Genomic DNA, 12,096 nt, shown 5'->3' with positions numbered 1-12,096 from the left:
GAGACTGTGGGTCTCTATGTGAGTCTCTGGGTGTCTATGTGAGTCGCTGGGTCTCTATGTGAGTCTGTGGGTCTCTATGTGAGGCTGTGGGTCTCTATGTGAGTCTCTGGGTCTCTATGTGAGTTGCTGGGTCTCTATGTGAGTCTGTGGGTCTCTATGTGAGGCTGTGAGTCTCTACGTGAGTCTGTGGGTCTCTATGTGAGTCGCTGGGTCTCTATGTGGGTCTCCCTGTGAGTCTGTGGGTCTCTATGTGAGGCTGTGGGTCTCTATGTGAGTCTCTGGGTCTCTATGTGAGTCGATGGGTCTCTATGTGAGTCTGTGGGTCTCTATGTGAGGCTGTGGGTCTCTATGTGAGTCTCTGGGTCTCTATGTGAGTCGCTGGGTCTCTATGTGAGTCTGTGGGTCTCTATGTGAGTCTGTGGGTCTCTACGTGAGTCTCTAGGAGAGCTATAGCCAGAGACGACGAAGATCTTGGGCCTGGACTTGAGGCAGGGAGTCGGCAGCACGGAGGGCTGCATGAAGGACGTTCCAGACTCTTGAAGGACGTTCCAGACCCTTGGGGCAGCAAAGGAGAATGGGCGAGCTCCCACTGCCCGACTGGACGGGGGCCTCAGTCTCGAGACTCATCCCTCAGGAGGCGTCGGGGTCGGAACGAATGGCCACATTCCTTTTTATTATCATTAAACTGTAACACACAGACACGCATGTGTCACTGAAACATAACACTCACATAGACGTCACGAGCCGAGAAAAAAAACGCCACGCGAAGTGGAAATAAAGCCGCCCCTTAAACCAATACACACCGAACACCCCCTTCGCACGTGAGGGGCTCACAAGGAAAACCTCTATTTAAGGAAACAGGATTTTTCCACAAATCTGTCTGTCGCCTGATGAAGCTGTTTGTAATTACTGGCGAAACGTCACGGTTCTCAGATTGTAAATGTTGGGGCTTGACTCTCCAACACACCACCGGTGTGCTGAACAAGTGGCGTGTTTTGTCTAATTGACAAACATTACTAATTGGCTGTCGGGTGGTGGCGGTATTAACGACACATTTATATTTACGCGATCGAACCCCAAAAACCCCCTCTAGTGTCGGAAGATTAAACCTCGAAACAACGGAACCCAAGAAAAGATCAAAGGAACCCTTACTCTTTGGTTCTTTCGGTAAAGTCACGTAAGTATAAAATAAATCTGCAGTCACGAAAGCTTCAAATCTAGAATCATGAGAGGAACCCAAGAAACGGCGATGCCCCGACACCCACACTGCGCATGCGCGACTTCCACCCCCCCCACCACACCCGCACCGGGCACTCGCGCGTTTTTTTCATCTTCCAGAAGACGCCGCCTCCGTTCATTTGGCTCGGCCGAGGCGGGAACTTCCCCTTCCGGAAGACGTCTGCCGGATTCGGAATCCTCGTGCCGGCAGCGCGCGGAGCGAGCGGCGACCACCCCCCGCCCACCCCACCCCCCAGGCCGCTGCCGCCGCGACCCCCGGGGCCCAATGGAGACCCCGGCGAGGGGGTCCCCGAGGGGACGCGCAGCGAGGAGCCCCCGCTGCTGAGCGAGACGACCCCGCTGGCCCTGCGCCAAGAGCGGCGGCGCTCGGCGGGGTCCCAGAGTCGTCGCGGCGGTCACGCGGAGGCGCGGGCAGCGAGCACCTCCGCCTTGCTGCTGCTGCTCAGATCTGCACCATCAGCACCATCAGCAGCAGCGGCATCATCATCATCATCTCGTTACTCACCCGCCTCTGTCATCATCATCCCACCTGCTAGTCGAGCATCATCACACATCTGCGCTCTATCTTTGTCATCATTCACCCGTCCCAATCGTCATTCACATCCCGTGCAGTCATCATCATCATACACCGGCTGTTCCATCATCATAAGCCACCCGTCCCTATCATCCTCATCATCCACCTACTGTTCAGTCATATGCACAATCACCTGCTGTTTTATCATGGCCATCAGTGTGATCGTTTGACTCCATCACAGCTCATCGTCATCCTGCTTGTCTCTAATCAGCATCCAGTTCGTCTCCTAGCAGCATACTCCTGTTGATACCGATTTCTCCTCTTCCTCCATCCCCGCCTTCCTCTTCATCGTCCTCAGAATTCCTTCTGTCATCCCATTACAACATCTCTTTGGCCTATTCTTCCAAACTCTCATGATAACTCTTCTTCCTCAAATCCACGAATCCCACCTCTTCTCTATTTTACATTCATTTCTCTCTTTCCTCCAACTTCTCATTCTCGCTCCTCCCTGCTCCTCTCAATTCCCCTGCCCTCAAACAACTCTCCTTGCTCCCTCGACTCCCTCATTCCACTTCCTCTCATCGCGTTCCGCTGGCTCCCATCTCGTTCCTCTTACTCCCACCTCACTCCCCTTGCTCCCACCTCACTCCCCTCGCTCCCACCTCACTCCCCCGGGGAGGGAGCCCGAGGCCCCTGGGTCGCCATGCGGCCCCGCAAGCAGGTGACCGTGTGCGGCGCGGCCATCTTCTGCGTGGCCGTCTTCTCGCTCTACGTGATGCTCGACCGCGTGCAGTCCGACTACCAGCGGCGCCACGACTCGCGCCGCGACGACCTGCCCAGGGTGCGGCACGGTGCGGCGTGGCACGGGCTCTGAGTGGAGTGGCACCGGTTGTCAATGGAGTGGCACGGGCTGTCAGTGGAGTGGAGTGGCAGGACTTGTCAATGGAGTGGCACGGGTTGTCAGTGGAGTGGCACGGGTTGTCAGTGGAGTGGAGTGGCACGAGCTGTCAGTGGAGTGGAGTGGCACGGGTTGTCAGTGGCGTGGCACGGGTTGTCAGTGGCGTGGCACGGGCTGCCAGTGGAGTGGCACGGGCTGTCAGTGGAGTGGCACGGGCTGCCATTGGAGTGGCACGGGCTGTCAGAGGAGTGGAGTGGCACGGGTTGTCAATGGAGTGGCACGGGCTGTCAGTGGAGTGACACGGGATGTTAATGGAGTGGCACGGGCTGTCAATGTAGTGGCAAGGGCTGTCAATGTAGTGGCAAGGGCTGTCTGTGGAGTGGAGTGGCACGGGTTGTCAATGGAGTGGCACGGGCTGTCAGTGGAGTGGCACGGGTTGTCAATGGAGTGGCACGGGCTGTCAATGGAGTGGCACGGGTTGTCAATGGAGTGGCACGGGCTGTCAGTGGAGTGGCACGGGCTGTCAGTGGAGTGGCACGGGTTGTCAATGGAGTGGCACGGGCTGTCAATGGAGTGGCACGGGCTGTCAATGGAGTGGCACGGGTTGTCAATGGAGTGGCACGGCCTGTCATTGGAGTGGCACGGGTTGTCAATGGAGTGGCACGGGCTGTCATTGGAGTGGCACGGGTTGTCAATGGAGTGGCACGGGTTGTCAATGGAGTGGCACGGGCTGTCAATGGAGTGGCACGGGCTGTCAGTGGAGTGGCACGGGCTGTCAATGGAGTGGCACGGGCTGTCAGTGGAGTGGCACGGGCTGTCTGTGGAGTGGAACGGGATGTCAGTGGAGTGGTGTGGACTCTCAATAGAGTGAAGTGAAACGGGCTGTTAGTGGAGTGGCGTGGCACCGGCTCTCAGTGGCGTGGCACGGGCTATTAGAGGAGTGGTAACGGCTCTCAGTGTAGTGGAGTGGCAGGGACTGTCAGATGAGTGGAGTGGCAGGGCTCTCAGTGCAGCCTCTGTGCAGGACTCTCAGTGGGCTGTTAGTGGAGTGGAGTGGCACGGGCTCTCAGCGGATTAGGGTGGAACAGAGGGGCCTCGGTTGACACTGTCTACCATATGGTTTGGCGTGGACTTATGTTGCATGGAGCTTATTGGGATTGCCTGGCACGGTGTGACATCGGGGGGCGTGACATCGAGAGTCAGTGGCGTGCAGTGGCACAGGTGGCATAGTTGTAAGTATCGCGTGGGGTGCAGCGAAGTGGCATCAAGGTTTATGACATGGGATGAAGTGCCATGGAGTGGCATGACGTGTGCTGGCAAGTGGTGGAGCGTGGTAAAGTGGAGCTGCATAACATGGCATGGAGTTGCCACTTTATAGACGTGATGGCATAGAGTGTTGGTTAGGTGGCATGTTAGGGATATTTCATTTGCCATTTCTATGTGTGTATAAATATGATGTCTTAGCATTCCGAGTAATTTTATCATCTATGATCTCTGCAACTAAGCAGCCTTGAGCCTGCAGATAAATCCATCGTTGTAAGTCTATGCCGCTGCACCTGTCCTCTCGGCCTTCACCAACTCGCACTGATCGGCGTGGTGACTCCCTCGCGCGCACGGTGTGGAGAGGTGCTCGCCCAGCCGTGCGGTCGACAAAGGGGATGGAATCTTGGGTGTCGGTGGCCTGGCAATGCAGCCAATTTGCAGGCACTTGGCAGCTTGAGTTTAAACTGATTACTGCTAATGGCCGGTGATTTATGCGGAGAGTTTACCAAATGTGCCCACCATCTGCTCGTTATCTGGCTTCACACGCCCTGCGATGTCGTCCATCACAACCGCGGGCCCTTGCGTGACACTGGCCTCGCTAAAAATCCCACAATTGACAATTTCCTATGAACAAACAGCAGCGGCGCCCGATATCCCAGGTCTCCGCTCTTGTTTGCGCTTGGCATAATTGGGGTCGTGGCTTTAATCGTTGTGTGTTGCCTCCTTGTTTTGGTGACGCGTCATCGACGAGCCCGCTCCAATTGTTCACACGTTGAGATAAATGTTTGTCGCGCGTTACGTTACCACCCGGCGTCACGTGCAATCCGTGGTTCAGCTTAACGAGAAGGTGAAGTGGCTGCCCAACAACGTGAGCTCAGAACGCGCATCTCTAGTCGGGCCGGGGTGGCTGGGGGAGTGGGGGGTACTCTGATCTTGCTGTTGGTGTAATCCCAGCGGTTAGTGAATGCTGTAGCGGCGGGAGCGGGTAGTGGGGTGGGGGGGCACGCGGGCCTATAATGTGGCTGCCCCTGCAGCAGGCGTGCGTCGCCTGTGGCTGGTGATTGGGCTGGTGGGGTAATTGTGGCCCCCCTGTAATTGGCCGGTGCGTGTTAAAGGTCGCCCGTGATGCATTAAGCGCTCGCTTAGGCGTGTGGACGAGGTGGGGAGGTGGGGGCCTCGCCACAGGACGCCGCGAACCGCCTGCCACCTCCTTCTTCGCTTGCGACGCTTAATTTGGCAACTTATTGCTCCCGGCGGCACGGTCAGTGAGGGGCTCGTCTGTAACAACTGCTGCCAATGCGGTCAAACACCATCACAACAACACTCCACACCGACGCAACAACACTCAACACCAGCATAAAGATTCGACACCAACGCAGTAACACATACCAACATATCAACACTCACTTTAATAACTCATATCGAACACTTTCTGTAAATGATGAGGAAAGGCACCTCAGCAGGGAAATCTATGTAGGCTGGCAACAAATAATCTACGATAGCGCCACATTTAGCTCTTGCACTGGTGGTCTGGTCAAGGCTGAGAGCATTGTACGTGCAATGTGGTGATCACATGATATGCATGCAAGGCATGATGGGAGTCATGCCGCCCTGCCGATCGTGAGCAGCACACCTTCGTTAAATCTACGCGCATGAACGCAGCAACTCGCACTCTTAACGCAGTAACACGGCAGTGTATCGGTGTAATGGGCGCTAAAAGCACGTTCGGAGAAAAGCCAGTTGTGACACGGTGAAGCAGGGCCTCGCGATTCTGCCGACCGACCGCCTCTCGCCGGCCCACAGGGACAACTGTCGGTGCTGCACAGCAAGATGGAGCAGCTGGAGGAGCTGCTGGAGGAGAACCACCACATCATCAGCAACCTGCGTCACTCCGTGCTCGAGCTGGACGTGGGCCGCCCGGCCCCGAGCCCCCCGGCCCTTTGGCCGGGCCCCGCGAGGCTCCCCAATGGCACGTGGGTGCTGCCCCCTTGGGCATTCCCCTTCCCGGCCTCCGTCTCCGTTGCCGACGGCGACTGCAGATTTTCCTCCGAGGCCTCGCAGACGGCGGGGCGGGACGTGCAGGTCAGCCGTCGCCCCCCTCCGCCCCCGACCACGACTCACTCGAGGCGCGCACCGTTGATAGGCGATCGCCGGCCAGGCTGCCCCTGCCCAAAGCGAGATTTCGAGTGGCAAACGAACGCTCGGGGAGTCAAAGATGGACACTTTTCTTTTTCCTTGTTTGTTTCAGGGTATGTATGTCTACCATCGTTAATCGGAGGTGCGGGGGAAGGACAATTAAACAAAAAAAGGGTGTTCCAAGTAATTGCGCGATGAAAAATAAAGGTGGACACTGAAACAGTGACGTAGCTGGTGAGTGTGCAGGCAGTAGAAATGCACTGGGGCCCATGGGTTTCCTCCAGCTTCTCCAGTTTCCTCCCATCGCTAAAGAACACCACACAATGCAACCGGAAATTTGTCAAACATCCCAATGGAACAGAACCCTCCGGAAAAATATGTTTTTGGGCCCTTTCCTGGGTAAATAAACAATTATTATTATGGCTTGCTGAGACTGGGTGTGAACCTAGGTTGCAGCTACCAGTGACTGAACTGGGCTCTCCAGTGGAGCGAGTGGATGAGCCTCCACCTGATCAGCAACACCTGCACTGGGAATTTACTCTGTACACTGTGTCACTTGGTCCAGCTCTGATGACTAAAATATAACGTTTGACTTTATGTATGTTGAACTTCTTTTGCACCATACCTAGCCAACCGTACGACCAACAGTACGACCAACAGTGTGTGCAGGGCATGCTTCCCGGTGTGGCGTTGACAAGCGACAGTGTACAGAGGGGCCAGAGAGGTAGAGACACTCTCTCTCACCTGCGGCATCGCCTATTATAACCTTTTTGCCTGAAACGTCACCTATTATATACCCATTATAGTCAAGGCCACAGCGTTATTGATGTATGAGTTGAGTTTTTTTTCTTACACAGTGGTGGAATAATGATATGTGAATGCTGTTATGGCTGTTGCCACCGCCCACGATAACCGGGCTATGGTGCACAGCGAAGCAATGGTAACGCGAGGTCACGGGGGTCATGGGGAGGTCAGGGTTCCGCGTGATGACTTGCAGCGCACATTACTCGAATTGCAATCATATTTAAGGGGCTATGGGAAGTAACTGCTGGGAGTCGTCTGGGGAAGTCGTCTTTCGGGGTCGATCATCGACACGCGGCGGTGTTGAGCGGCTCGATGGTCCACGGCATCGTGAAACGTCCTCGCCTCGCGACGGCGTTACGCCAGTGGTGGCGCTGATCACGAAATAATTGTGATAAAAAAAAAGTAATTTGAAAGAGGAGCCAATTACCGGCACGAGGGCGCCGAGCAATTCCAGATCAGTTTGGCTCGGTGCCTTTAGCGGCCACTGAGAAAAAACATTACATCCTCACCCTCGGGGAGGTGGTTTACGCGCAGAGACTCCGATGGTCTAAATGCGGTTTCGCCCGACTGCACAAAAACACTTCCCCGAAATTGATGTTTTCTCTCGGCTGGGTCGTACGGAGCTCAAGCGGCGGAGATTGGCCGCGGAGCGGACGCCCGGCAGGGGGCGTGCCGAGACGCGTCAGGCGCGGCATTTAAAATGATTTGCGAACGCCTGTAAAGCGGCTCGTTATAGGATCATGTCTGTCAGGGAGAATGCGCTCGATGCTCTGACTAACGTCTCCGATAATGGGACGCGGTGCTGCGAGCTGCACGCCTGCCTGTGCCCTATCGACGGCGCTTAAAATCCCCGCCAACGAATTTGCAAAGCAGAACAAAAATCAGCTCTTCCTTTCCCCGGCAGGGTCAGAAATTGTCTCGCTGTCAATCGGTGATCCGACAGGGCCACCCATCCTGGCCCGGCGCTGGCTTTCCACAGCCCATCCTTCAGCCTCCCTGCCCCGGGTTTCCGCAGCGGGTTGTTTAAGATCGCGCTCTTCCTGTCCGAATTAAATCCCCCGCTCGCATCCCGCCCGCTCCCCTGTGCTCCCCGACAGATGCTGGATGTTTACAGGCTCCTGCCGTTCGATAACCCCGACGGGGGCGTGTGGAGGCAGGGGTTCGACATCACCTATGATGTCGGCGCCTGGGAGCAGCGGCCCCTGCAGATCATCGTCGTGCCGCACTCCCACAACGATCCAGGTCAGAGGTCGGGAGTCGGGAGTGATCCTGCGCACACATGCGCATGAACACGTACGCGTGCGTGACGCGCGCGGACATAAAGACACGCGTGTGTTACGCAGATCCTCCACTCGAATAACTGGAGATGAGTGCAGGCAGGGAGTCCCGGGGAGTAGAGTCAGCAGAGGAGAAGGAGTGACCGCCCACCGAGTGGAGCTCGAACGGGGGTGTTGCTAGCAGGCCCCGGTCGCCGGAGCGGAGTGGGGGTTGTAGCGAGACGACGAGAGGGCCGAGCGGCCTCGTCGCGTTGTCTGTGCAGGTTGGCTCAAGACCTTCGACAAGTACTACGTGGACCAGACGCAGCACATCCTCAACCACATGGTGACCAAGCTGCTCGAGGACCGGCGCCGCTCCTTTGTCTGGGCCGAGGTCTCCTTCTTTGCCAAGTGGTGGGATGCCGCCGACTCACAGCGTAGGCACAGTGTCCGCAGGTGAGCTCCGGGTACCGCAGGCATCCCTCGCCGTGTGTGCATACACCTGTCTGTCTGTTAGTACGCCTATCTGTCTGTTTCCATCTGTCGCTCTGTTCTTCATTCCACCTGTATGTGAGTGTGTCTATCTGTCTACCATTCAAATTGTCTTATCATCAGTCCGTTCGTAAGCTGTTTGTTCATCAGTCTGCCCGTCTCTGTCTGTAAGCTTTTCTTTTTAATCCGTCCGTACGTCCATTGGTCCATCTGTGAAGTAACAAATCAATGCGACAACTGTAGCCACGAGGTGTGTAATTGTTGTTTATTTTTCACTTCCCAATGCAGGACAGGTAAGTGACCGTTCGTAAATACCAACAGGCGTGTTCAATCAGCTGGGCAGCGTTTACACAACAATCTTGTGAACCGCATCGATAGTGCGCACGGTTGCATAAACCCTAATCGCAAGAGCGATGACGCTCGCTCACAAATCTGTCGCCTCAATTTAAACGGGGATGTGAAAATAAGCGTGTCGGCGGTGACCGCTTGAAGGAGACAGAAAAACCAAACGACACAATCGCGCCGCTGCACGAAATTTGCCGAACGTGAAAATTACCCCGCGACAAAATGACTCGGAAACGAGAGCTCTCGTGCCCCTCGGGAGACGAGCACGGCTGAAAATGAGAGGTGGCGTCTCCGTGGACCCATCCGGCATTAATGAGCCCGGAGTGAAGCGGCGCGGGACGCGGCGCGGGACACGAGGAGGAGGGAGGAGGAGGAGGGGTTGCGATGGCGCAGGGCACCGCCAGCCATCGCTTGGATAATTGGCAGCTGAAAACGCTCGTCACAACGGTGGGAATTGAATGCGCACTCGGAGAGCCGTCCTCACAAGTGCCGTAACAAGTGTGCGCTAAGTGTGTTTGATGAGTGTGAGCGAGCCTCAAGAGTGATTAGCGCGGGCACGCCCCCTCCTCCGCTCATAAACTGCCGGCGACGTGCGTTTGCGCTGCTTAGTATTCCACCGCGGGCGCCGCGGCACCAGAGGAGCAACACTGCTTGGGGGCAGGACCGAGGCGCGCGTCTGACGTTAATATAATCGAATTAATCGCCCGTTGCTTAAATTGATAAAACACCGAGCGCCGGGCGGTGCGGGCGCCCCTCGCAGGTTGGTGGAGCGTGGCCAGCTCGAGTTCGTGACGGGCGGGTGGGTGATGACGGATGAAGCCAACGCTCACTACTTCGCCATCATTGATCAGATGATCGAGGGTCACCAGTGGCTGCACAAGACGCTGGGTGAGTGGCGGTTGGGGGGAGGGGCGTGAGCGCCAGCAACAGCATTGACCGACGCGGGCTCAGCCTGCGTGGCGTTGGGGTTAGAGGTCGGGCCGGGATGACGCGTAACTTGTACGACACGCGAGACATGCGGCCGGCACGGAGCCGAGAGTTCGGCGGCAAAGAACGATGGAGGGGTCGCGGTGGCACATGCCCATAATCTAGCACCAGGATTGGTGGATTGTGCCGAGGTCATTGTTAAGACTCGGCAAGGCTTTGCTGATTATTATTCAGAGCGCTAAGGTGTCTTTTTACGTGCCTGTGCACGTAAGGGTGTACACACGCGGGTCTTCATAGGTGCTCGCGAACAGCACTCGATCCAACATTCTGTTAAGGCTATACGGGGGATCTTTGTCTTTGTGTGCGCACGTATTCTAGGTGTGCGTCCCCGGAGCGGCTGGGCCATTGACCCGTTTGGCCACTCCCCGACGATGGCCTACGTGCTGCGGCGAGCGGGGCTGCAGGCCATGCTGATCCAGCGCGTGCACTACGCCGTCAAGCGCCACCTGGCCCACGAGCGCAGCCTCGAGTTCATGTGGCGCCAGGACTGGGGTGCGCGCCGTGCCCGCTCGCTGTATCACGCACGCTGTGTCATGCGTGCTTTGTTACACACGTGCACGCCGTGCCGCGTGTGAGCACATGCTTTGTCGCGCAAGTCACTCTTGCAAATGAACTTCACGCATTGATTCCTTCGTCCGTGTTGATGACTACTATTTCATATTACAATTTTTATTTTACCAGGTAAGGCCCACCAAGCTCTATCGCTCTTTTTCAGAAGCGACCTGGCTACAAATGATAGCTCGACGAAGTGGCTCATCATATGGAAATTTATGGCAGCCAAATACTCTGAACGTACGTTGAACACGTCGGCTTCTGCGACCAATATTATTCATAATAAAGGTTTTGGGGTTTTGCTAGAATAGTGGTGATTTGCCACTATTCTGGCAAATCGCCCTATGATGCTGGTTGATGTAATTACCAGCAAAACGTCGTACTACTCAAATTGTAAATGTTGTGGATTTACACTCCAACACACCGGTGGGCTGAAATACTATACCAGTAACTAATTGGCGTTTGTTTACGTGACAAATCCCTTACTAATTGGCTGTGTCGGGTGGTGGAGGGTTACGACACACCATTTATGCTTATGCGATCTAACCCTAAAATCTTTACGTACGTTTCTAAATGTGGAAGACCCGGAGAAAAATCCACGTGACCATGAGGAGAATATGCAAACTCAGACGTCAGGGTCGGGACCGAACCCACGACCTCCTGTATACCAGGCGAAGTAGTTAACATCTCGCCACCGTAGCACCCATTTGGTATGGACTAGGTTCGTACCAGACACTGACTGTTTCATCCCATCCACCACACCGTGTTCGAAAATCCAGTCAATAACTCACCCACTCCCCTACCCACTCACCACAGGTCACCTCACTCCTCTCTCCGCTTCTTCCCTCGCACGGCCCCACTGAGGATTTCCCCTCCTCCCATTGTCTCCTCCCCCCCCCCCTCCAAGCTCTTACAGGAAACATCGTACTCGATTCAAGAGACGCATTACTGCACTCTTCATCAATTACACCTTTGATCACGGTGCTGTTTGTTGCTGGTCCCCTTGGCGGTTGGACCTTCTTGGCCTACTGTACTCGGAAACATTGTTTCATAAAAACAAAGAGGCTTTCCCGGTCTCTCAAGTCCCCCCCCCTCTCCCCCTGCAGTGAAACCAAACGATCGTGAGCTCGAGCGAGCGAGCGAGCGTGCGTCCGTATGCGCCGCGCCGGGTCCCAGCGTGTTGTTTGTTCACCGTCGGGGGGGTTCTAAGTTATTCATGAATCGCATTCATTATGCACACAGGAAACTCGGCAACTGAATAAATATGATAATGTAATTGTAGAAAAACATTGGAAGTAACCGAAGACGGCGAGATAATGATTAGAAATAAAATATGCAACGTAATCCATCACGCTAACCTCTCCGTACGCGGCTCGAAATCATAATCTGATCATCCCGCACGCGTTGAAGAGGTCTTCACCGTGCGTGCGTGGGCGTCGTGATTTAACCCTGGAACGCAGCACAGGCCCAAAGGCCCAAAGAAACGTCAAGCGGCCAGCAACACGGGATGACGATCAAAGATGCTGCACAGTGGAGAAGAGTGTCTTGAATTGAGCGAGGTTATCATTGTGAGAGCTTGGAAGGAGAGAGATGATGATGATGATGATGAT

General features: G+C 55.4%; 1 protein-coding gene across 1 annotated transcript in view; it reads left to right on the top strand.

Annotated features, from left to right (window-relative positions):
* The first annotated feature begins 1,431 nt into the window (after positions 1-1,431).
* Positions 1,432-12,096, top strand: part of LOC116941070 (alpha-mannosidase 2x) — a 25,449-nt gene continuing 14,784 nt past the window's right edge. Inside the window, exons 1-6 of the mRNA XM_032951680.2 lie at positions 1,432-2,594; positions 5,718-5,996; positions 7,952-8,096; positions 8,395-8,566; positions 9,708-9,835; positions 10,253-10,426. Of these exons, the coding sequence (XP_032807571.2) occupies positions 2,457-2,594; positions 5,718-5,996; positions 7,952-8,096; positions 8,395-8,566; positions 9,708-9,835; positions 10,253-10,426 (1,036 nt within the window). The 5' untranslated portion in view covers positions 1,432-2,456. The remainder of the gene's footprint in view (positions 2,595-5,717; positions 5,997-7,951; positions 8,097-8,394; positions 8,567-9,707; positions 9,836-10,252; positions 10,427-12,096) is intronic.

The sequence above is a fragment of the Petromyzon marinus genome, chromosome 1, assembly GCF_048934315.1.
Source record: "Petromyzon marinus isolate PM22_M1 ecotype Great Lakes invasive population chromosome 1, UKy_Petmar_22M1.pri1.0, whole genome shotgun sequence".
NCBI lineage: Eukaryota > Metazoa > Chordata > Hyperoartia > Petromyzontiformes > Petromyzontidae > Petromyzon > Petromyzon marinus.
This window is presented reverse-complemented; position numbering and strand designations above follow the sequence as displayed.